This window comes from Osmerus eperlanus, chromosome 8 (assembly GCF_963692335.1).
Source record: "Osmerus eperlanus chromosome 8, fOsmEpe2.1, whole genome shotgun sequence".
Lineage (NCBI taxonomy): Eukaryota > Metazoa > Chordata > Actinopteri > Osmeriformes > Osmeridae > Osmerus > Osmerus eperlanus.
The window spans coordinates 9,439,816-9,464,910 of NC_085025.1; the positions used below are offsets into that span (position 1 = coordinate 9,439,816).

Consider the following 25,095-nt stretch of genomic DNA (forward strand, 5'->3'; position numbering starts at 1 on the left):
TGAGTGTTAAAGAAAACAACAACACCAAATGATCTTCCAACTAGTGACTTCATGCAGTGATCAGCACTGAACTAAACAAAAGGGCTGCTGTTTATCAAATGTAGGAGATATAATAGCTTCAAAATGTAGGCTATCAGCAACTGTGAGAGTATAATTAATAAACAAACTGAGAATGTGGCAAGATTGAACAAAAGATTACAGTAAAACATGAAATCAAACCTACCGAGTAAATGATGTGTTACCAAAAAAATGCATAGTAGGTCAAAGCAGCATTCAAAGTTATAGTCTGCAACATGATCCTACAAAGTAACACATCAAGTGTAGTCTAGTTTTATGTTAAATCCAAGACATATGTCTCGGACAGATGTTTTTACTGCCTTTTAAAAAGTGTAATTTTTGTCTATTTATACATCTATTTATGTATTTCCACTAGAGACCATGACTACCTGTGGTAAAGTTACATTGAACGTCGTGTTTAGCTAATATTCGCTAATTGTTTAAATGATATTGGTCATGCATAACATTTTAGAAATTAAAAGAAGAATATCAAAGAAGGAAACCTATCATTTCTATGTATCTTTCTCTCTTAAAATGGCTACAGTATATTTTGAACTCCCAGATTCAACACATAATGCAATCATAATCATTATCAGTCAGTTCCGTTGAGCCAGTTCCGTTGAGCAAGTTTCAAATCCATACAGTGGTTTGGCTGACTGTGGAGTAGATCTGAGGTCTAAAGACCAAATACTGACACATCGGCTCCACGTCGGCTGGGTTGAAATTTAGGACAACTACATGGATCAGTCATTTGAAAGTATTTTAAAGCACTTGAGGCATATTTGATTTGTCTAACTCTTGGTCATTATGGCCACTGATCTACAGGTTTTAGTGTGCTGGTTACAATCAAACAAGTGCACCTTAAATAAGGCATGACCCATCTGAACTGCAAACAGGGGTGAACTTTCCAAAAGCCTGTGTGATGCAGCAATAAACCAAGGCAGGTCCATAATCCCTGACCCAACCGTGTCCTAAAGTAAACAAACTACTCTGATCATAAAGAATAGAAAGGTAAGACATAGTAGTTACAGCTAGTGACATTTCTTAAACAGCTGTCATGAGTATGTTTCTTTAAAGTAATGCTTTGGCATCTTTCAACAAGAGCATCTGAATGTTTAGGATACTCATGGCTGAGTCTGCTTGATCATGAAATGTGAGCCACAGTTACTTAGAAAAAAAATAATAAAAAAAAATAATCCTGGTTGTTCATCCGTTGGTCGATCATAGACTATCAGCTGAAATGTGCTTCAAGCTATGAGTCAGACACATCAACAACAACAACAATATAATCACACAGTCATGTTCCCTGTGGAAGCAGGAAACAGCTCCCTCATACTCAGGAAGATCAAAGTCTGCTACTTCCTGTGGCCTACTTCCTCTCTGAGCTCTTAGCATTGCTGCCAACTGAACTTACTGGCTGCCTGGTACTACTTGCAGGCTATTCCCTGCAGTGTGGTTAACTGTGTCGACGCAGATACTATTTCTGCAACTGCAGAAAGAATCGGTGAAGATCGTTCTGGTCAACAAATTGTCCATCTCAGGAGGTCACACACACTCAGAGCAGCGAGGAATCGTTTTGTCCTTGCAGACAGGTACAGTACCAAGTCTCTGCTCTGGTGCCATTTTATAAGCTTCCCTTCTCTGCCACCAAGGACGCCTCTCACACCGTCCAACAGTAGCACGCACATGGTCATCAAGTATAGTATAAATATAAGTAGGTATTTTGAATGTCTGTTTCTGTTTCAGTAGGTCTTCAAGACCTCTTCAATCTGTCTCGATTTCAGTAGGACATGCTGAGCATCTACCCAGCCGCACTACTGTCACAATAAGGGCACTCTTCAGTGCCGTAGTAGGAACATGACAGTCGTGATGTCATCAAATAAGGACAATCGTATCACCGTCTCACAAGAATCATAGTTGGTCATGTTGTAGTCGTGGACAGACTTATGTCCATAGTTTCTCTCTCCCAGATAACAAACAGGGTAGCACTACACACACCACCTGTTGTTGACATCATACTCCCCCACAACAACAACAATGCTCTATTACAGCAACAACATACACTACTCCCTTCAGCACATACATGTATAAATGAGTAATGTTTGCAAAGGTTTGAGAGAAGGCACCGAAGGCTCCATATTTGACAGGCAGGTACACCAGATTATGGTAGTTAGCCACCTGATGCCACTGGTCCATCAGACACAGATGGAGATAAGGAAGTGCTACCTCATGCTAGCCACTTAAAACCCTAAAAGGTTGCAAACACTGGTAGAGATGCATACACAGATACTAGATTCAGATAATTCTCCAGTCGCGCACTCTCTTCACAGCTACACAAACTCTTTATGGCTTCACACACTCAACCTCACACACTCCTCTGAGAGACCAAAGTTGTTCAGATAAATAGCATCTGCTCCCGTGAGTCTATTTAGCATTTAAACTTTTCCCATGATACTTAGCACACATACACTTCAGGCAGCAAGCTGATGAAGATGACAACAGGACGTGGCACAGGAAACAAATGAGGACACTTAGATAACAGAACAGAACAGAACAGGGCAGAACAGATCCCCCTCAATTATAATTTTGTTGTTTTTGTTTTATAAAAATATGGTCAAGAACTGTAGACAGCAGGTCTGGACTGGGACTGAAAAATGGCCCGGGACTTTGAAACGCAGACCGGCCCAAGGCCGTGTATTATTATTATATATATATTATTTTTTTCATTATGCCGTGGCCGTTTGACCGGCCGTTTGGGAAATCTCCCGACTCTCCCGACGGCCAGTCTGACCCTGGTAGACAGGATGCCTGAATAAAAGCCCTAATATCTTTTCAGGGGAAAGTAAATCGAATTAATTCAGGAGTTGAAGATCCTTGTCTCCATTCACTCTATGTGAAATACATAATTCAACATATGTGCTTAAATGATTCATAGTGCACTTGAATGTCATAATAAATATACAACAAATTATTAGAGAAGGATGCCTGATAGTAGAAGAGTGCGCAAAAATGTAAACTGTGATTTCCAATATCAACATGGTCTCAATGTACATTGTATTTCAGCTTAGTGACACACATTTTGCTTTGTTAAAGTGAAGTAAAGGCTCCACTCTATTGCTTGCTAACAATGTAAGCAAAAGTTGTTAATAGTGAGACAAATAAATAGTTAAACAATTTTTTAACAACCCTTAAACAACTATAAATACAAATTGAGAAGAAGAGCACATACAATACTGAAGACAGGAGCAGGCCAGAAAACACAACATTTAAACCAGTTAAAAGAGCAGGGAAACTAAACAGTGGACTGTACCTTTAAACAGACCTAAAATTGCACGGGAGTTTGACCGCTGAAAAGATGAATAAATAAATATAACAGCTCTGGTCTTCATCCTCCTTTTCCTTTTAGTCATTAGTTGTCCTCAGATGTTGTAGAGGAGTCATGAAGAACCTTGCAGCAGAGTGGTGAATGTAGACAGCACCCCATGCTGTCTGGAGGCTGTATGGCTAGCAGAGGTCAGGGGTCGGGGGTTGGCCTACTGGCCTGCCGCTCTAGCTCTGTGCTGCTCCATCATGGCCCGCATGGCAGCTGGGGGCATGACTGGAGGCATGGCCGGAGTGAAAGGACGCAGAGGGTACTGGGCATTTTTTCCGCCCATGAAAATGCACTGGAAGTATCTCTGGCCTGGAACACAGGAACATAAGTAGTAACACATGATTTGATGGATGGATGGATAGATGGATGGACCAATGGGTGAATAGATGGATTTATGAAAGAATATATGATACATAGTAAGTGAAAGTCTGATATTATACAGGTGTCAAATCCATCTGTCTCACCTGGCTTCTTCTTCTCTGTAACTTTTTCATCAGCCTGAGGCTCTTCTAGGGGAACACAATAGAGCATGGGATGAATGTGTGAAAGGGTAAGAGAGAGAAAGAGGCAGGGAAGGATGGAATGAGGCAGAGAGAGAAAGAGAGAGATGATGAGGGGAAGGAAGAGAGAGGCAGGGAGAGCGTTGGGACAGACAGGCATGGGAGGGGAGTAGAGCATGAGGGAAATGAAGAAAGACTAAAACAGACTGACAGTGTTAGCGAAGGGGAAAAGGTAGCTCATCATATGCCCAGATTCTCATGTATTTATTCTCCTTCAAGCACAATGTGATGGTGTAGCTCTGTCCTCTCCACCTCCAACCCCCCCCTCTCCTCCTCGTCCTCCTCATCTCTCTTTCACCGGAGGAAGTTTGGAGTGCACAGCCATTCCCTCCCTGTAGGACTTCAGCCCTTTTAGAGAGACTACAATAGCATGGTGATGCTGCTGCCATTGGAGAGACTGTCTCTGGGGAGAACAGCAGACCAGAGAGACCAGCCTGGAGAGAGACCACTGCTGGGAGGATGGTGCTGGGAATATCAAATAGCAAACCGTACAGGTGGGATGACCTTCACAGAATTCTGGGATGGATAAAAGAGCTGTCGCAGAGTGGGGGAGAGAGATGGGAGGAAAAGGTTTCCTCATTAGAGAAAGAGAGAGCCGAGTGACAGAGAGCAGAGAGACAAATGGTTCGAGAGAGGGAGAGAAACAACGGAGAAAAGGAGAGAACAAAACAGAGGAAAATGAGAAAATGAAAGTGACAGAGAAAAGGGGAAAATTATAGCGAGAAAGAAAAGAAATTGAGAGATAGAGTGAGAAACATAATAGGAGAGAGAGCTGGAGAGAAAGAGAGAAAGTGAATAGAAAAGAGAAAAAGAGTTGTTGGTTGGTTCGTTGAATCAAATATATTCAAATAGACTTAAAGGGTTTTGGTCCCCAGGGATGTAAACAAAACAGTTAATGGAAGTGTGAAATGTAAAGAGCAACACAAGACAAGCTCCTGGGTCCTAGAACCTGCAAATTGTCAAAACACTTGTCCACACACCACCCAGGGAGTGACTGGAGAAAGAGAAGGAGAGACAGAGGGAGACAGAGAGCGAGTGAGAGTGACAGAGAGAGACAGGGGAGAGATATAGGGAGTGTGTGTGTTGGGGTGGGGGGGTGGGTGGGGGGGGCTGCAAGACCAGACTATGAAAACTCCACTGGCTTACTCGATAGAGCACTCTCCCAATGGCATCAATGCATGGTTATTGAAACAATCAATCAATCTAGAAAGTGTTAATATTGTCTACAACTAAACATAATCGCTTCCTCCAATTACTAAATGCTGCCCAATGCGTAGTATTTCTACCAATCGGATCAACACGGTTCCGTTTTTCCCACTAAATTCATTTCCTTATCCTTTCTTAATTGATGTAATTGTTGTTATGCCTGCAGAGTGTGACCTGGTGAGCTGACCACAGGAGAATACCTTGACACACGAATAGAAGCCAAAGATGATCTGGCCCTCTTCTCTATAAACAGCAAACATAAGATTATAGGATTGCGTCATTATTTCATAGCCACATCATTGTTAGCATGATTAGCATGGAGCACTTATCAGTATGATGTTTCCTGCTGGGTTGGTATGATAGACCGAAACAGCTTGTGTACAGATACTGTGTGTCCCCCTGCACGGCGCTTTGGATAAACTTATAAATAAAATGACACATCTTCTTATGTACAGATCCAGTGTTAGCCACAGCACCACCATGTGGTGAGTCTAGGGAGGAACTTCCTCTGGGTCAAGGAAACCATGAGAGGCTAACAGGACCTCCAATGGCTGCATCAGGGCTCAATGCGACCTACACATATTGTCATTCATTCCTAGCCACGTTTCAGCTTTGATTTAGCCTTTCCTCAGCCCCCATTCTCTCCCCTCTCTCAGTCCCAGTGTGCAACAGTATAGACTGCTGTGTATCTAACCGCATCACAGCCCTGCCTAGCTGTACCCCAGAGAGCCCCTGGCTTATCTGGGCTGCAGGCCTCCAGATAAGATACTCACTGGCTTTAGCCGACTGTGCGACATCTGCATCTGAGGAGAGAGGAGAACAAAGACGGGCGATCAGACGAGGCTGACGAGAGAGAGAGATCCAAGGGTGGAGGTGACCATGGCGACACACGGCTCACTCACCTTTACTCTCCTTCACAGGCTTCTTTTCTGTCTTCTCAGCTTTGGCTGAGAGAAGAGAGAAAGAGGGGGGGGGGAGGGGGGGAGGGAAGGAAGGAAGGAAGGAAGGAAGGAAGAGAAGAGAACGAAAAGAGAAAGAGGAACACAAAAGGAAAGCGATAAAAGAACCGCAAAAAGGAAAAGATAGACTGATTATGACCTGCCATTGAAGCTTCACTGAGTTTCGTTCATAATCTCTGGTGTGTTCTCCCCTTGCTTTAACACAGCATGACACATCCTATAATTGCAGTTTCTCCATGCAGAAACTTCTCCTCCAATCACGCTGGGAGTGTGAGTGATCTCATACTAATGCGCTGCGAATTGTGTACTGAGAAATGTAACAATATTAACGACAGTCAGAGTGCAAACCTCTGGAACGCTTTTTAAAACCTGATTGGGGATGTCGAGTAAACACAGAGAAATGTCTGCCTTGGCTTTGTCTGGAACAATGTAGTCTGACACCTCCAATTTCCTGTTGTCAGGCTGAGTTTGCTATTTGATAAGTACAAGGAGGATAAATATGCCTGGCAGGTAATCAGACAACTGCTGTTGTGGTGTACTGTAGCACACTGGGAAGCTCTGGCAGAACCAAAAGGCATGCTCCATCTGGAGGGCTTCTGAGGAGGATACTTTCAAGAATACACGACGCAATATGAGGAATTTAAAAAGATAAACACAATATTCCAAACTGTTAATCCACAAACATGTTAAACAGGAGCATTAATCCCAAAACAAGAACCAGATATCCTTTTTTTTGTGGTTGTTTACGTACAAGCTTGAGCAGGCGGTTGTGTCTTAGCTGCAGTAGGTCTGGCTGTGACTGAAAGATAAAGAAACAGACAAGACGTTGCATTACCAATACCATGAGAGCCATTCTAAACCCCAGAGTGAAAAACAATAATAACTATTTCAAAGGTGGACAAAAACATGATCAAGAAGCCAGGATAATTACGTGAGCCAAATATTCAATAGTGGACTTGCAAAGAAGTCAATCATGTACTGTAGTTCTATTCCCAGTAACTGTGTCTAATAGGACTAAAGTAGCATGACAAATTGAGACTCCTGCTGCAACAGTTTATTGATCCCTTCATCCACATTGACTTCAGGAAATCAATTAATCTGATTAATTTCTTTTCAAGGTTTATTGATATTCTGTCTCCCCCGGTCACACCTACAGAAATCAATACCTCCACATTTCAATATATATTTCCCCCCCTCTCTTTTCTTCATCCATCATGTTCATTAATAGAGGTGCTGGTGTTTTGCTTGGAACAGCACGTGTAATAGACTGGAATAGGTTAAACTCATGCAAACTCCTGGTGTGTCAATGGCATAGTTTCACTGAGAGGTGCTCTGTCATGCTCATAAATCAGAGGATTCCAGATGTTTGATCAGGAAAAGGGTGAGGGTAAGGGATGAAGCCTCACTAATGGCCAATTCCTATGACACTAAAGATTCTCCAAAGTACACTTTGGCTACAAACAGTAGTACTAAAACCTATCTATAGTACAGCCCCATACAGTACACCCTATCCAAAATTGTACAGTATGTGTCATCTAAACAAATAAAGAATGTTACGCCTACTCAAGGCTTGAGGGTAGAATCGACTGCCTTCTACCCACCCTACCATCAAGACCACCCTGCCTCTGCATGCTTTTGCTGGAACTGCAAAGCATGCTCATCCCCCTCTAGAGGAATCGTGAGCTCTTCTCCACCATGTAAACAGGGATTATACAGGTGAGGAGAGAGTGAGAAAAGCTCAGTCACTAGCTTGTTTATATATATTCATACTGTACATATTCATTACGTATGCGACCACTGTAGTGGTAGTGGAACAGCCTTCTGGTTTTGGAACTGAACCTAAAGGGAAAAGTGGGCTTCTGGAATCTGTGGAATACCATGTTGAGACAAAGAACAAGAACTCCCTGTCTGGTGTAGTCTTCAGCATCTTATGCTTGTCTTCTGTTCATACAAAAAGGATAGAGAGACACAAGGGAAAGAGAGAGAGAGAGACAGAAAGGCAAGGCATAGAGAGAGAGAGATGGATATTTGAGTGACAGGGAGAGTGCATCATGATCTAGCCGAGAGATGGATGCATCAAACACCATTGACATGCCTTGCTTCAGGCCATCCTATGACACACTGACATACAGCACCGGTTCAAGTTAAACCAAAGTTAAAACCTAAGATTGAATAAATCTGTGTTGAGCACACAAACAGAAAGTTCTGCACACTGTAATTCTGCGGAAGCTCATATCTAACAATGGAAAAATATATCCTGTAATTACGTCAAATGTTACGCTCATACAATCAAAGCCTTTGTGAAGTCAGCCCTGCCAACATCAGAGAGTTGTCATTATCGACATAGTTTCACTCCTCAGCAAAGCTGCGTCTCTGCATTGATGTTTGGTTTAATTTCAGGCCTCAGTAAGTGGAGTGTATTGTTTGTTGTTGATGTTGTTGTTGCCATTGCTGTTGTTGCTGCCAGTGTCGTTGTTGTTTTTATACAGCATTAGTCAGTAAATCACCCATCCGCTCTACCCTGACATGCATCATAGACCCCTCGCCAGAGAGAGGGAGAGATAAGGAGAGGGGGAAAGTAAAAGAAGAAATGAAAGAGAGGACAGAGAGAGACAGTAAGACACAGAGAGAGGGAGAGAGAGAGAGAGAGAGAGAGAGAGAGAGAGAGAGAGAGAGAGAGAGAGAGAGAGAGAGAGAGAGAGAGAGAGAGAGAGACTGAGAGTGACAGATAGACAGATAGACAGAGAGACAGAGAGACTGAGAGAGATGGATAGAGAGGGAGTGTCAGAGAGACAGAGAGATAAAGACAGAGAAAAACAGAAAGAGAAAAAGACAGACAGAGAGAGAGAGACAGAGAGAGAGAGAGAAAGAGAGGGTGACCTATTGAGGGGAGCCTTTTCTAGTACTCCAGATACAGAGCATGATAATTCAGGAGTGGAGGATGGAAGGAGCAGAGGAGAGGAGGAGGGGGGGCAGGAGAGGAGCATGTGCTTGGGTCAGACACGCCACTGTGTCTCCGCCTCTGACCTACACACATGGACACCCAGAGGGGTGGAACTCAGGGTAAAAGTCTCCTCACATTATCTTTAGAATCACCACACTGGCGAAGCTCTCAGACTGTAGCGCCTTCATAGAGTTCAAAATAGCTTCAACTCCTCATTAGAATCCTCCCCACCCTGAATATGGAAGCATTCATTGATGTCATCATCTGTTACCATACTGTACCTTTCTTGTCTGCTACTTTTGGTTTCTCTTTAGCTGAAAAGATAAGTTTCATTAGTCTCACATTGTTTGCATTTATAGTCAACACTGGATGAACCAAGTGAAAATGTAAGGTTTGACAAATAACTGTTTGATGATATAACATGTTGATGCATGTTAATATTGATATATAAATAACAGGATAATGGTCACTTGTTCCACAAAAGCAATCAATTCTAAAGTACTCTCTTGGAAGGACATATCTGTGTCTTTGTCTGTTTACCTTGATCAGCTGATTTGGCTGGCTTCTCTTCCTTCACTGTAGAAACTGAGAGGAGAACGGAACAAAGAGGATGTACTGTCTCTGACTGAGGAAAGAAAATTCACTAGACATATTCAGACAAGCCTTCACCTTTCTTTGGCTTCTGGCTACAGAAAACAAAAGTTCTCTATTTCGATATCTGATTAGTATGCCTGCAGTAAGTGTCACTGAGTGCAGTGTCAAACTGTCATCCCAGTGGTGGTACAGGATGATGCAACCAACACAGTGGCATACCTTTCTTCTCAGTAGAGGTTTTTGTTTTGGTCTTGGAGGCAGCAACGTCTGAGACAAACAAGAACAAGATCCCTCCCTTAACTTAGCTGTAAATCTGACAGGCTTTTATTAGAAAATAGAAAGAAAAGTAATGATCGATAGGATGGATAGCATTGGATAGCACCATTCCCTGCTATATGTTGTAAAATAATTATTTTGCTGACTTATAGTTAAGTTATGAATGGGTGTAATGTTATGTCTCATAACTCTTCCATTACTCTCTTAACTCAACTTGCTCAGTATCTGTGTCTGACTGCTTGCATGATCTCAGGTTGTTTGGTGTTTGCCTTTCTTTGTGGCAACAGCCATTTGTCTGGGAAGTTGTTTACACACTGACTTTAAGAGGATACATTTCACTTCAAGCACAGCATAACCTTTTAATCATGTCAGAGGCTGTACCTGTAGCTTTCTTGGAAGCTGTAGTTTTGACTTTTTCTTTGGCGACAACAGCCTCTGTAAAAATGTAAGAACACAACCTTACACAAACAACAACCCTTGAAAACACAGGTCTATCTGAAGACATATCTAAGGACTGGTGTTCTGCACCTTTCTCTATGACTGCTGGTTTGCTCTTTTCTTTGGTCTCCGCAGGTACTAGAACAGCAAACCCGGAAAGAAAAGTTAAAGAACATGAAACTGTAATGTAATGTTCTGGCTTCTTGGCACTTGTTGCAACACCTGGTGACAAAGATAGGTACATCAAGTTCAAAGGACATAATATATCTCAAGTTGATTTACTCGTGTAAATATTATTCAACATGTACTGTTCAGTTCAACTTCTGCTTCAAGGCTTTATACCTTTCATCAAACCAGAGTTTGAAAGCAGCTATCAATGTGATTTTGTTTAGGTTTCATAGTCACATGGTCCTTCTTTAGAAGTATTATGAGGAAACACAAAGATAATATCTAGTCATCTATAACACACATCACTACATCAATGTTTCCTCTGTCCGTCAGCACAGACATGCTGAAGCGATTCCACGAGTGCTTACCCAGCTCTGCAGGTGCGGCCCTGGCCTTGTCCTGAGCCGCTGGAATGAGTCGTGATCAGGGCAAACAAGAGAAACATAGAGAGAAAGAGAGGGTGTGAGAGAGAGAGAAGCATGAAGAGAAAGGGGGGGAGTAAAACAGATAAAAGACAAATGGAATGGTGTTGGAGTGTCACTTGATCAGTTGATGTTGAATGGTAACTCAGGGCACCAAACAGTTACCTTTCTTTGTAGCCGCAGCCTTCGGCTTCTCTGCAGAAACTTCTTGTTCTACAAAGAAGAGCAGATGTTTGTCAGCTGCTGCCTTTCTTTTCAGAAGCAGAGCACTCAGGAGGACAGATGACATGGATGAATAGTGTGGTACGAGACAGGAGGACTGTCTAACTGCTAAATGTATGTGTGTAATATCAAGCACAGCAAATTGATTACTTAGCTCTGTCTTGGTTAGATACTGACCAAGAACTTCTGTTTGTGTTTAACAGAAGTTCGAATTACCTTCAGGTTTAGTCACAGGAACTGTCGCTGGGGCTGAGTCTGGGGCTGGGGCTGGGGAAAGGACAGGGGCTGGGGCTGGAGCAGGGGCTTCAGCCTCAGTCTCAGTCTCAGGAGCCAGTGGCTGAGGAGGACCAGAGAACTGGAGGGGCTGCATGGGAGGAGCTTGCTGGACAGGATGTGATGTCAGAACTGGCATCTGAGATCCTGGAGACAATGAGGTATGCATACCACTCACTACCTTGGGACATTTGTAAACACAATGTTTTAAACAATATACCTGATCAGTTGATCTGAAACTTGACAAGGATGAGCGGGGGAGCAAGTGCAGACGGGGGGATTACGTAACACGGCTGAACAAAGAAGCCTGCTAGCAGACACATCTGCTCACTAAGCTTCAGGGCACAAATCACACACAGGACATGTGCTTTGCAACTACTTGTTTGGAAAAGGTATGTAAAGTGTTTCCTGCAAGTGAGCACTTTGTGCTCTTCAGCTAATGCATCTGAGATACTGTGAAAGGAGATGTTGCAGACAAACAGATTGGGTTGGATTATTGAAACCCCCTAATACATGGAATAAGACTAGCACACATTAGCACAGTGTACGGTTCATCTGTTTATATAGGTCCTGCAGTCCATCATGTTAGGAGATATGGAGTCCAAGATCCCCCCCCCACCTACCCCTGACACCACACACACACTATCTCAGCACAAAGGACGTGTCAGCAAACAGACACAACCACAGGTCTATACACGAGTATGATCTGAAAGACTACAACCAACAACCTGTACAAACAACAGAACTCAAAGCAACACACACAATGAAATGAAAATTCAGCTTGGCAGCACAAAACAAAAACATTCTTGGTTACAGATTATCTGATTAATACAGTATATTATTGGCCTACTGTACACCAGGACAAAGAACAAACAGCAACATACACAGTGTTAATGTTATCCATTGAAGAGGCCACTGTTCTGTGGAGTTCAGAGAGTTAGGAGACTAAGTACCTGTCATGGCTGCCGGAGGTGGGTATGGAGTATCTGTGACTATGTGATGCACTGGAAGATAAACGTCACATTTAACATATTCTCAGGTAAAGATACAGTCACACAGTAGGCAGTTCTCTCAGGTAGAGATACAGACGCACAGTAAGTGATTGTCTCAGGAACAGATACATTCATTAATGAGAATGAATGAGTAGTTGCTGTTGTTGTGGTAGCTGCTGCTGTAGTACTCACCATACCATCCAGGGGGCGCTGGGTAGTAGACAGGCGCAGGTCGACAAGGAGCAGCTGTAAAACCCAGGCATTGATGTGGTTATTGTGTGTGTGCACATGTGCGTGGATGTGTGTGTGTCTGTGTGTGTTGTCTACTATACCTTCCGATGGAGGAGCTGTCACATCTTCTGCGGGTTCAACCTCAGCTGAGAGAAAAAGAAGGAAAACATCAGTTCTGTCTGTTTTGGGCATGAGGCACAAGGAGCTGGTCACAGTCCTGATGATCTGGTGCTGAAGTACCTTTCTTTGTGGCCTTGGGTTTCAGTTCCCTCCTACGGACAACTATTGGTTCTGAGGCAGAAAGCGAGGGAGAGGGAGGGAGAGAGATAGAGAGAGAGGGGGAAGGAGAGAGAGAATGACTATAACACACGGCGTGACTATGACTTAATGTGCATGGTCCATTGCATTGTTCAAGTGGTTTACGTAATGACAACAGAGTGAGAGAAAGAAAGAGAAAGCGATAGAGATAGAATCCCATATACCTCTCTTCTTGACTATCTCCTCCGTGTCAAGTCTCCTCATGAACATGTCTGTGTCAAAGACAGGGGAGAGACGTGAAGTCACCAAGATTCAACAGTGTTCATTGTTGGCTCCACTGCTTGTTATCTATTTGCCTCATCCCTAAGTCATCCTACCTCTCTTCCTCTTCTTCTCCTCTTTCTGCCACACTGCCTCGCGCTCTGTGATGGGGGAACGCCAGAGAGAAAGAACACACTGTCATGGCCACCTTTTCAATGAGATTCGAACTTTTCATTTTCACTATACAAAGTTTGGGTATTAGAGTGTACAATTAGAGTGTTCCAAAGCTGAGTTCTTCAGTACCTTTTCTGGTTCGCACAACAGGAGCCTTCTTGGGAGCTTCGACTGAAATGAAGAGAGAACATTGTGACACAGCGGAATTAGCTCCAGATCACAGCAGCAACTGTCAGCCATACCGAGGCAGGACAGCTTTGTGACAACATCCCCAGGAGCTGTGTGAAATAAACTTTATACAATATAACTTTTTTTATCATTTAAATAGATCTTTTTCTCTCATTTCGAAACACCTTTGGCTAAATCTGTGCTTTGCCCAACTCCAAAGAACCTTCAATGGAAGATGACCTCAGGGAAATGGATTTCTACCTCAGAGAAACATTGACATTTATGGAAGGGGCTGCTTCATCTCTCTGATGGTGAACAGACACCTGAAGATGCCTGATAGAGGAGCACCCAGGATCCCCAGAGAGAGATGTACAGATGAAGAGACCGCTCAGACAGTGGGAGACATCCGTCTGCCTGTATGTCTCTCTGTATCTATCTTTATATCTATAGTCTTCAGTTGAGGCCTATTCAACAGGCAGTGAATTAGGGAGTCATGCGGGGGGACGTTAGACTTGAATCACGTAACTGCAGTACTTTTACATTATGATGACGGTTGTTAGTGTCAATGAAAACAGCTTGTTCACGTCACTTCGTTACCTTTCATCTTCTTTTTCTTGAGAAGTTCTGCAATGATAGTTGTAGGAAATGTATAAAAGTATTATACAGAATAGTAGAAACACGTGTGTGTGTGTGAGGGGGGGGGGAACAGGTCCTACTCTGGTCTAGTAAGGCCTTAAGGCTGGGGCTCTGAGTGAGGCCAGTGATCCATTAGATGGCGCCAGACTGGCACATATTCACTAACTGAATGCGGGTTGGTCAAGATGTCAGTTGTCTACAACCAATGATCAGTCCACTGGACAGTATGTGATACCTTTTGGCTCCACAGGTTTGACTGCCTCTTCAGTTTCTGGTGCCAAACATGTGCAAACTGTAACACATAACAAGACAATAAAAGAGTGTGAAGGGTGAGTTTGGAGAGTTGGTCAAAACAACAAGATAAAGATTACTAATGATTACAAATGATTACTAACCCTAAATTTTTACTCTACCAATGTGGCAAGCTTTTCCAGCACACACTGACACTTGCTACAATCCTCTATGGTGGATTACTCTACTAAATGTATTGTTCATCAGTAGGCTTGCATTTGAACAACAATGTACAGCAGACTACTCAACACTGGGGAGGCTACTTAGGACTGTATAATTAGTAAAGAATGGTATATCATTTTCTGATGCATAATCCCTCTCCTTTTCAGTTTATTTTCTTTTCATCTCTCTCTTTCATTCTTGCCTGTGGGTTCAGGCTTGGCTGCTGGTGCCATCTCTTCAGGCTTGTCTGTTGGTATGACAACATTCTCATCTTCATCGTCCTCTTCTTCCTCCTCCTGCTTTTCTTCTTCTATGGTCTTCTCTGACTCCGCATCCATGGTAACCGCTGATTGAGTAAGCAGTATATCTACAAGTGCATACATGTTGAGTTCACCCTACTGTCCAAACCAGCGTTAATTTGTTTTCTCACTGTACTATAGTTTTTATTTAGTTTACTCATACTTGTCTAAAACATGTAATTGTTTATTGATTAAGAAAATTAATTAAGAATATTGTGGGTGGTCTTTTCACCTTCAGTGTGCAGTGCTTTCCCCTCAATGTCTTCAATCTTCCCCTCGATATCTACAATCTTTTCCTCGATTTCCACAATCTTCCCCTCAATGTCTTCTATCTTGTGCTCTATGTCTTCTACCCTGTCGTCCACAGCGCTCTCACTGGACTCTGGACATGACACAGAACAAGTATCTTCATAATAATCTAGCTTCAGTTTAATAAGCTAACTATTCAATACAATATTTTTTTCATTTCTGTATTAGATGTTTTATCTGACTTGGGTAATTATAATGGAGAGATTCTAAAAAAGGGGGGACAATTGTCAATTAAATGAAAATGTGTGTGTTTGAAATGGGAATAGAAATAATGTAGTTAGCATTAAAATATAGAAACAGACCTGAGGAGAGTATGTGAAATGTTTGCCACCCTACCTGTCAGAGGTAAGGTTAGGTCATCTTCTTCTTCATCATCATCATCATCATCATCATCATCATCCATATCCTTGGCAAGATGTTCTTGTTCAGGAGAGGTGCTGATTACGGTGTCTGATTGGATTTCATCATCTTCCTCATCCTCATCCTCATCTTGGTCAGTTTCCCGCATCTCCTCATTGAGGTCCTCTTTTTCATTGGTCAGATCCAGACTGAGAACTTCATCATCGTCATCATCATCATCATCATCATCATCATCCTCATCTGAAATGTCTTTGATGTCACCAATAGCTGCAGCCTCTGATGCCTCTTCTGGTTTGTCATCCTCATCATTATCATCATCATCGCCATCATCCTCAGAAATAGCATCACCACTGTCAAGGATACCACTGTCCTCACTGTCTGCATCGCTAATGTTGTCATCTTCATCATCATCTGTGTCATCTGAGCTAACATCAGCTACACTGTCAACAGATGATGAGTCTGCAATATCTTCATCATCATCATCATCATCATCTGTGTCATCTGAGCTAACATCAGCTACGCTGTCAACAGGTGATGAGTCTGCAATATCTTCATCATCATCATCATCATCATCATCATCATCATCGTCATCGTCAGTTACAGAGGAAGCTAAAGGCGTCTCATCTTCCGATTCAGTTGAAAGGACATCCTCTTCATCATCTTCCACATCATCATCCTCAGGTTCTGCAGCCATGGCGTCATCACTGGAAGAAACAACCGCCCCTTCCTGTGTTGTGTCAGCTTCCTCAACATCATCATCATCATCTTCTTCAGTAGGGACTGTGGCAGCGGTGGAGTCCACGTCAGCGACGGCATCATCGCCGGCGTCATCACCAGCGTCATCACCCTCTTCCTCACCATCGTCCTCCTCTCCGTCATCCGGAGTGGCCGAAGAAACAGCAGGCTCCCCATCGTCCTCTTCCTCATCGTCATCAGAAGAAACAGCCGGCTCCCCATCGTCCTCTTCCTCATCGTCATCAGAAGAAACAGCCGGCTCCCCATCGTCCTCTTCCTCATCGTCATCAGAAGAAACAGGAGGCTCCCCAGCGTCCTCTTCATCATCTTCATCAGAAGAAACAGCCGGCTCCCCATCGTCCTCTTCCTCATCGTCATCAGAAGAAACAGCCGGCTCCCCAGCGTCCTCTTCCTCATCGTCATCAGAAGAAACAGCCGGCTCCCCAGCGTCCTCTTCCTCATCGTCATCAGAAGAAACAGCCGGCTCCCCAGCGTCCTCTTCCTCATCTTCATCGTCTCCTTCGGAAGCACCTGGAGCAGTGACCCCTTCAGCAGACTCTTCCTCCACCTCCTCTTCTTCCTCTCCAGGTGCAGCTGCAGCTGCCTCGTCCTCTTCCTCATCATCATCTTCCTCATCGGCAACAGCTGCTGCAGGGGCAGGAGATTCTTCAACAGCCTCATCCTCCTCTTCCTCCCTTGCTTCAGTTATATCACCGGCTGTTGCTTCTGCCTCGTCATCTTCATCATCATCGTCATCAGCAGGAGCTTCTTCAGCAGCCTCTTCCTCCTCTTCCTCCACTTCCTCCACGGCAGCTGCCTCTGCCTCATCTCCTTCATCATCATCTTCCTCATCAGCAACAGCAGCTGCAGCGGCAGGAGATTCTTCAACAGCCTCTGCCTCCTCTTCATCAGTCACCTCTCCAGCTGCTCCTGCTTCTGCCTCGTCATCTTCCTCATCATCTTCCTCATCGGCAACAGCAGCTGCAGGGGCAGGAGATTCTCCAACAGCCTCTTCCTCCTCTTCCTCCGTTGCTTCAGTTACATCGCCGGCTGTTGCCTTTGCCTCGTCATCTTCGTCGTCATCGCCATCGGCAGGAGCTTCTTCAGCAGCCTCTTCCTCCTCTTCCTCCTCTTCCTCCACGGCAGCCGCCTCTGCCTCGTCTCCTTCCTCACCTGCAGGGGCAGCCTCTTGGTCCTCCTCTTCTGCTTCACTCACCTCGTCCTCTTCATCATCCTCGTTGTCGGCCTCGGCAGCAGCAGTTCCTTCAGCAGGCTCTTCCACCTCCTCTTCTTCCTCCTCCTCCGCCTCCTCTTCCTCTTTTCCCGCAGCCACTTTGTCATCTGCTGCTGCGGCATCGGCCTCCTCTTCTTCTTCTGCTGCCTCATTGGCTGCAGAGACATGTTCTTCCTCTTCCTCCTCCTCCTCTTCGTCCTCTTCAGCCGCCCCGTCAACTGCTGCAACCTCTGCCACATCCTCGTCTTCCTCATCTTGGTCAATGACAGCATCCACAGAAGGAGCCTCCTCCTCTGGTATGGCTTCGTCATCCTCTTCGTCGTCATCGCCGGCAGCGACAGCGGGAGATTCCTCTTCGTCTTCGCCATCGGCATCATCATTATCTGCTTCTGCAGGTGCCTCCTCTCCTTCCTCCTCTCCTTCCTCCTCAACCTGCACATCATCGGAATCAGCAGCTGCCTCCTCTTCTTCGGCCTCATCAGCCTCTTCCTCAGCGTCAGCAGCTGCAGAATCATCTTCATCCTCGCCGTCATCGTCACCTGCTTCGGCAGCGGCTGCTTCCTCCTCTTCCTCCTCTTCCTCCTCCTCTTCCTCCTCTTCCTCCTCTTCCTCCTCTTCCTCCTCTTCCTCCTCCTCCTTTGCCTCAGCCTCGGCCTCATCAGAATCTGCCCCCAGCTCCTCTTCCTCCTCTTCCTCCTCCTCCTCTGCCGTCTCTAACACTTCAGTCTTTGGTGGCTGCATCCCTACAACTGTAGTATAACAATGTGTAAGACATTGGGACCCAAAAGAGACGTTAATGTCTCACACCCACGTGATACACTGAGAATGAATGAAAGTAGGATCTCATTAAAATATAAGAGACACAAACCTTTCTTTCGGGCCGGAAGGAAATCTCCTGTGATTGGAGGAATGGCAAGACCCCAAACATTTCAATTAGATTTGTTGCAGAATTATTGAAAGTGTGACCACATCACATGGCTAGCTTAATGATATACAGATCTGTTAGTAAGGTGTAAGTAGCAATGTAACAAGCTGTGACAATACAAAAAATATCATGCACATTTGCAAGAGAAACATTTGTTTTGTATTTTGTAGTTGCGCATAGCCATCGACAATGTTGATGTGCAAACGGGAACCAAGGACCAGAACATCAAGAGTTTTACTGTATGTTGTGACTCGATTTAATAACGTGTACTGAAAAAGCATAGTACCTTCTTCCTCCTCACCCTCCTCGTCCTCGTACCACCCTATGTCTTTGGAATGATCATACACATTATCAACATTTTGAGTGTGCTGACCTGGCAACTGATATGGCAACTGATATTAAATACTGTTCTCTGATTGGTTCAGAGACACTTAGACTTGATGAGTGTCACATGAAAACAGAACTTCCAGTATGAGAGCGAGGCTTGACTATGCGGAGCGCTTGTACGCTGTCCGCGATACTCATTGCCAACCTTGATACGAAAAACAAGTATTCAAATGGTATATATGTCTACGGACCAGACTCATAAAAACATAACACATGGCTAAAGCTCTGCAAAGACAAATGCATGCTGCACTACAGCAGCATACAAAAATTAATAATCTTAATCTTATTGAATTGAATTGATTTATTTTGGGGTAAATACATAGGTATGTGGGTTCTGCAGCACCTCTATATCCCGCGGTTATGTGTGTGTTTAGGGGTTGTTGACATGCAGAAAGAGACATTTCCAAACATTGCCAAGACACAGATAATGCTTTGCTGCAGTATCGTGGCATGTTTCACAGAAGCCAAGCCCCAAGATGCCTGCCTTCACACGACAGTTAAAATGATCTTAAAACAGAACAATATAATTCTGTCTATACTACAGACATCTTCACGAGTGGTCACTAGTGTCCTGCAGTTTCACCAGGTCATGTGACTTAACTCGGTTGAGCTCTACAGCCAGGGCTATGCAGTGCAACTCCACAGTGACCTTTGGCTCTGTGTCTTAATCCAGGAATATTAAAAGGGATTGTACCCCTTTGTGGTCATGCAACGCAAAACTCATAGCAACACATCACCTCAAATCTGCATCAATTAAACACCAATGATTTAATTACAGATGACAGTTGTGACATAATAGATGACATGTAGTACGTAACAAAATATAAATGAATGCAGGAATACAAACCTTTTTTCCGCACTGCGTATAGGTTACCTAAAATGCAGAGAGAGGGGAAATGTGAAAGGTTAAAGGTGAAACAAGAAGTACACAGCTCTATTGGGTTCCCTCCCGAGTATGAGTGTTGGTGTGTGTGTGCATACATACTGTCTTCATCTTCGGGAGCTACCAGGTTGGATGCGAAGGTCAGCAGCATGTTAAGCCAACCAGTGGACTCCACCATGGCCTCGTTGACCACCTTCATGGGGTCTGTGCTGAGCTGGTGGAGACTACCTGTAGGGGGGGGGGGGGGGGATTACATAGAGCCAGTATAGCAGTATAGTGGACAGATCTGTGTCCAGAAAACTGCTCATGAATCATTTGTTGCTCTTAATTCTCATTCTACACGAAATTATCAAACAATCTATCAAACAAATAAATATCTCAATTACTAAATGAAGAAAGCAGAGAAGCCCATGATTCAAATGTACTGTTCCCGTGTCAGTACATGAAACATGGAGATTCATTCTGATAGGTCAAAGCAGCTCGTGTACTGAGTGGCTGTCGGGCGTTCAGACCACACCATGTGAGCTCACACCTCTGGTGGGGTTCCAGACCGTCTGCATTGCAGACAGACTGGGCCGTTTCCCAGATCATCACAACACACATGGGGGTACATCCCCTGAGGTCTAGCAGGCCAACAAACAACAACACAGCTGACGCGGAACAGAACCTTGTACTTTGCCATTCTTCTCGCAGGCAGAAACAGGAAACAGGAAAAGGAAACAGGGAAACATGCTACAAGACCATCTCGAAGCGCCCCAATAGTCTGATCCTTTCCTGGGTCCCTCACTTCCTTCTTTGCCCTCCTCTCTTCATCTCCTCTCAGATATTTGGTAAATTTTAGGGATGAAGTGGTATAGTGATCAAGGGGAGGAAAGAAGGATTGGGACCCTTTTAAGTCTGCCACTAGGATAAGGTTGCAATAATCTGGGGTTTTGTGAATCTAACATCCTGATGATTAATAATACAATTACCGAATGTTAAGTCGCTCTTTGGATATGGAAAGGATGCAAATGTACAGCTCAAATGAATGTTGCAGATCCCAGGTTAAAGACATGCAGATGCTAGTGTCTGACACAGTCGTCTATCCATGACCTGAGGTCAGAGGTTGCAGTGTAAGAAGCAGAAGACGGTGACTTGCTTGCCTCTAGACCTGCCTCCATCTTTCAGAGCTTTTCTGACAGCGGGTGGGGGTGCACCTGGGGGGGGGGGGCACGAGGTGAGAGACAGATAGTAAGCAAAGGGGCACAGCAAAAAATGGGAGGGTGGGGGGGAAGAGAGGAGAACAGAGAGGGCGAGAAAGATGAGGGGGAGAAAGAGAGAAGGAAGTGGAGAGAGTCATGGGGAGAAAGAGAGAGAGAGAGAGAGAGAGAGAGAGAGAGAGAGAGAGAGAGAGAGAGAGAGAGAGAGAGAGAGAGAGAGAGAGAGAGAGAGAGAGAGAGAGAGAGAGACCATGATAGAGGGAGCAGCATGCCAGGGTTGTATGTCATTGACGGTAGTGATTGTGTGATGGAAAGGGGGGAGTGAAAAGTGGGCACGGAGAGAGAGAGACGCAGTGGTGTGAGAAAGAGTCGGGGGCAGAGAGAGACAGAGAGAGCGGGAGTAAGAGGGCAGGAGAGAGAGATGGCAGGGAGAGAGAGTGATCAAACCAGCTTACCACCACCAGTGACTGGTGGTTAACTCAGGATGGGACAGGAGATATGAGGGTTATAACATACACATTAATAACATTGGAACATGATGTCATAACAACGTCAACACATACTGCATCAACATAGAGACACAGGTAGGAAGAATGGAAATAGGACATGGCAACTAACTTTAGAGACCTTTTCCAAACAGATCATGTAAGCCAAGCACAGTGTGTTAATTGTATAAGGTTTGAAAGAAAGTAAAGAAACATCTAATTATAAAGACCCTCTGAATCATTCAACTCCAGTCACAACTCTGGGCTCAAGTTTGAATGACACAGCAGTCTTCCTAAACAGCGTGACACAGCAGTCTTCTTGAACGGCCATGATTACCACTACTGCCACACTCTATTAAAGACCTGTCAGATCATAAAACAGTGAGGCCTGTGTTGTTGGATTCAGTTGCAGTTTCAGCACCTTTTTAAAAGGTTCTCTCCCCCAGGGCTGACCATCAGTATACGGTGTGGACACAATCAATATGTATCCAACTACTGAGTTAACAGGGCTTATCTGCACCACACAGCATCCACTGCCTGTCCCTACTGGGATAGTACATTGCAGCTGAGCTGAGCATGGACCTGAGATTGGACAAGGGACTGTAGTGTATCTGGCCTGGACACAGAGCATGTACTGAAACCTCGTGTAACAGACAACACATGTTGGCCAGTGAGAGCAGGGTGGTTTCAGAGATGAGACAGGAGAAGGAAAATCCTGTCTCAAAGCAAAATCTTAGCTTTAATTTCAGATGCAAAGGTTACAGGCCTATACTGTATATTGATGGCATTACTCTATCTCACTCCTGTCAAACAATAATAACAGCTGCTTTTGAGAATGCTCAATCATCTGGACTGTGTCACTGACACTTCCACCTTCAGCCAATCGATGTCCAGTGATCCTAAGAGACCAGCCCCCATTGTCCCATAGGTCACTCCAGATAAGCTGGCTGCCAGGAAGCAACATCCACACCCCTCGACTAGATCTGGTAGAGAACCTCCAGTATCTGCTGTTCTAAAAGTCCTACAAGTTCTGGCCCACGTTTCTGTTGAGACCGCTGGTATTGCCCTCTGTAAGCCAAAATTAGACCTGACAATTAAAGGCAAACATGACATCTCAATTTGGGGATGTAATCTATCTAGTTTCAGTATATCAACATTTCAAGAGACTCAGTCTCAGTGCGACTGAAGCATAAAGAATGACAACATGCAGTCGTGGTGTAGGCTGTGCAGGTCAGTCGTGTGGTATTACCTGAGAGGCTCTTGTAGTCAGCCAGGTCTAACATGATCACAGCCACAAAGGACCAGGTGATGATGAGGGCCAGGACCAGGATCCAAGCCATAGGCGAGCTGAAGGTCGTGTAGAGGTCATCCGTCATAGTCCTCTTAGAGCTGCGTGCAGAGGTTGAGCCCGCCTCTCCGCTCCTGCTCTCAATGACCATGGTGGTGGTGGAGGAACGCACTACAACACACGGTTACAGGAAAGGTTGGTTGCCATAGAGACATGGTCGCTGGACAGGTTGTTCGCCATAAAGACACAATTACAGGACAGGTTTGTCGCCATAGAGATGCGGTTACAGGACAGGTTGGTCACCATGGAGATATGGTTAGTTGACAGGTTGACAGGTTAAGAATAACACTCTGTGGTTCTGTTTTTAGCTCAGTAAGTTAAGGCAGGGTTAGAGGACTGGCCTGTGGGCTAAGGCAAGACCTATGGGCTTTAGCTTAGTGTGTTAATGATTGTGAAACGTTGTTAAACATATGCTTTAGCTCAGTGGGTTGAGACCAATTCTGTGCCTCATGGCCAAAGGTTTGATCCTGGGTTTGTTCTCTCAGACAGGATGTCATAAGAGAGATGGGGTCAGAGAAGACAGACATGATTGCAGAGTCCTAGTGGACAAGTTCAAGTGGGTGCATATTAGTACTAGTCAAATGCATACATACATGTGAATATGTATGGGCTTGAAAAATCTTTTGTGTGAGTGAGCATGTTGCATTTCTGAGACCGGGTGTTCATAGCTTGTAGGTTTATGAAACTGTGTGAGTATGTGTCTCTGTATGTGTCTGTGTATGTATGTGTGACCTGCTGTGGTTTTCGACCACCTGTTGTGTCTCATCATCCCTGCTGGCCACCAGCGGTATTGCACACCTAAATGGCCCTGCTGACTCAAGTGGCTCTGCTGAATGTCTCACTTCCTCTCACCCTCACACAACATAAACAAGAATAAACCAGTTCAATCATCACAATGTGTATGTTTTCCTCCTTGCCTAGACATTCCTAAAGCTCATCTCTGGCCATATTTATTTATTCAACTGTCAATCAGTGGAGTAGTTGGGGTTTTGTTTAGGTATACCCTACTTTATTTTACTGACACAGTAAAATATTACTAACAACCAAACAACTACTACTAATTTCAAATTTTTAAATTCCATTAAAATGTATTTAAAGATGATAACCAGTTCTTCAGCTATCAGTACACCTCTGCGAACCCTTTATCCATGCTGGGTAATTAAGAGTTAACTCTTGTTCAGAGAGACCAGTCGGAACAGTCTCGTGCTGTGAGGTTACATGCCCTGTTATGGGGACAGTTCATTAACTAGCAGGTTGTCAATGACAACTCATTCCACAACAGAACCATGTTAAGAACTCTATGATCACATGACCTCATCCTGTTCTTTTAAGATTAGAATTCCATCAGGCCCATACTAGGTACAGCAGTAGTGTCTGCCTTGGTACACCCTTATCCTCACCAGCACTTTGTCAAGTTTGATAATAACAAGAAGTTTTAATTTACAATATCCAAAAGGCTTTCAGGGTTGTAGTTGCAGAACCAGCGACCAGAGATGAAAACCAGTGAGAATGCAAAGCAGATTTTGTTTTGTGTGTGTTTGTATGTGTTTGTGTGTGCGTGTGTTTGTGCGTGTGTTTGTGTGTGTGAGTTAGGAGATCATCCCCCTCAGAAACCTCCAGCGTTGTTCACGTCACAAGGCTCAAGGCTGCCCAGCTAATAGCCAATATGCTACATGATAGCCAGTATTTTTAGAAGCCTTCAGTCAGGACATTCCTTTCACCAAGCAGAACACAGTCCCTGAGAATCTAACGTGCTGTTCATTTAAGTCAAACAAAATCATGAATGTAAGTTACCAGAGTATAAGGAAAAATATAAAGACATACTTAGTGGTGTGTAGATACTGTACCTTCGACTGCCAGAGTCATGGTGCTCACAAAAAACAAAATGTTAAATCCACAATGTAGTTAATCCTTCCGAAACGTGTAAACAAAATTGCCGTGAGTATAAATATGTAGCTCCTGCACACCACAAGCGTGTGACGATCCTGTGATTTAAGTCCAGATTGAGACTAGTGGTCTAGAGGATGCTGCTGAGATAGGAACTGGACCCAGCCCCCTTACATGGAAGCATGGGAGAGCACCACAGACACACCACCTGCTGCACTTCCTCTCAGGACTCCAGGGCCCGATCACTGACCAGGTCCACAGGGGGTGGAGGGTTAGGGTGGGGAGAGACAGAGGAGGCAAGATCCGCAATCCAGAGTCCGATTGTTGTAGAGAGATAAAAGATCAAACTAAGGCTAGCAGGTTTCCCGTGGTGGTGCTG

At 44.3% G+C, this 25,095-nt stretch overlaps 2 protein-coding genes across 5 annotated transcripts; both read right to left on the reverse strand.

Annotated features, from left to right (window-relative positions):
- Positions 1-15,771, reverse strand: LOC134024589 (probable serine/threonine-protein kinase kinX). 4 transcript variants are annotated; one of them, XM_062467114.1, is made up of 24 exons: positions 15,610-15,771; positions 15,197-15,346; positions 14,868-15,032; positions 14,448-14,504; positions 13,538-13,579; positions 13,351-13,395; positions 13,198-13,245; positions 12,956-13,006; positions 12,817-12,861; positions 12,677-12,730; positions 12,446-12,496; positions 11,436-11,639; positions 11,163-11,210; positions 10,944-10,982; positions 10,498-10,545; positions 10,351-10,404; positions 9,913-9,960; positions 9,640-9,684; positions 9,381-9,413; positions 6,907-6,954; positions 6,099-6,143; positions 5,970-5,999; positions 3,895-3,939; positions 1-3,739 (listed from the first exon to the last, which is right to left on the reverse strand). In XM_062467114.1, the coding sequence occupies exons 1-24, from the start codon at positions 15,674-15,676 to the stop codon at positions 3,591-3,593; spliced, it is 1,611 nt and encodes a 536-aa protein (XP_062323098.1). In that variant the 5' UTR covers positions 15,677-15,771; the 3' UTR covers positions 1-3,590. The 4 variants fall into 4 exon arrangements, with proteins under 4 accessions (XP_062323098.1, XP_062323099.1, XP_062323100.1 ...); XM_062467115.1 differs by lacking the exon at positions 6,907-6,954 and adding an exon at positions 8,061-8,096; XM_062467116.1 differs by lacking the exon at positions 12,446-12,496.
- LOC134025203 (serine-aspartate repeat-containing protein I-like) lies at positions 15,749-25,095 on the reverse strand (the record flags this gene model as incomplete). The annotated part of the gene is made up of 9 exons (XM_062468104.1): positions 24,677-25,095; positions 22,731-22,940; positions 20,940-20,993; positions 19,900-20,025; positions 19,762-19,788; positions 18,814-18,855; positions 18,471-18,497; positions 17,768-18,351; positions 15,749-17,653 (listed from the first exon to the last, which is right to left on the reverse strand). Coding segments are annotated over exons 1-9 (2,994 nt in total), but the record flags the coding sequence as incomplete, so codon positions are not given.

Excerpts from the sequence above, each read along its gene's own strand:
- LOC134024589 (XM_062467114.1), bottom strand. The coding sequence starts at position 15,676 with ATGGATGATGATGATGATGATGATGATGATGATGAAGAAGAAGATGAC. Across the intron at positions 11,211-11,435 it reads TCCTGTGACTAAACCTGAAG|AACAAGAAGTTTCTGCAGAG; the intron begins GTAATTCGAACT and ends TCTTCTTTGTAG. Across the intron at positions 10,405-10,497 it reads ACCAGCAGTCATAGAGAAAG|AGGCTGTTGTCGCCAAAGAA; the intron begins GTGCAGAACACC and ends ACATTTTTACAG.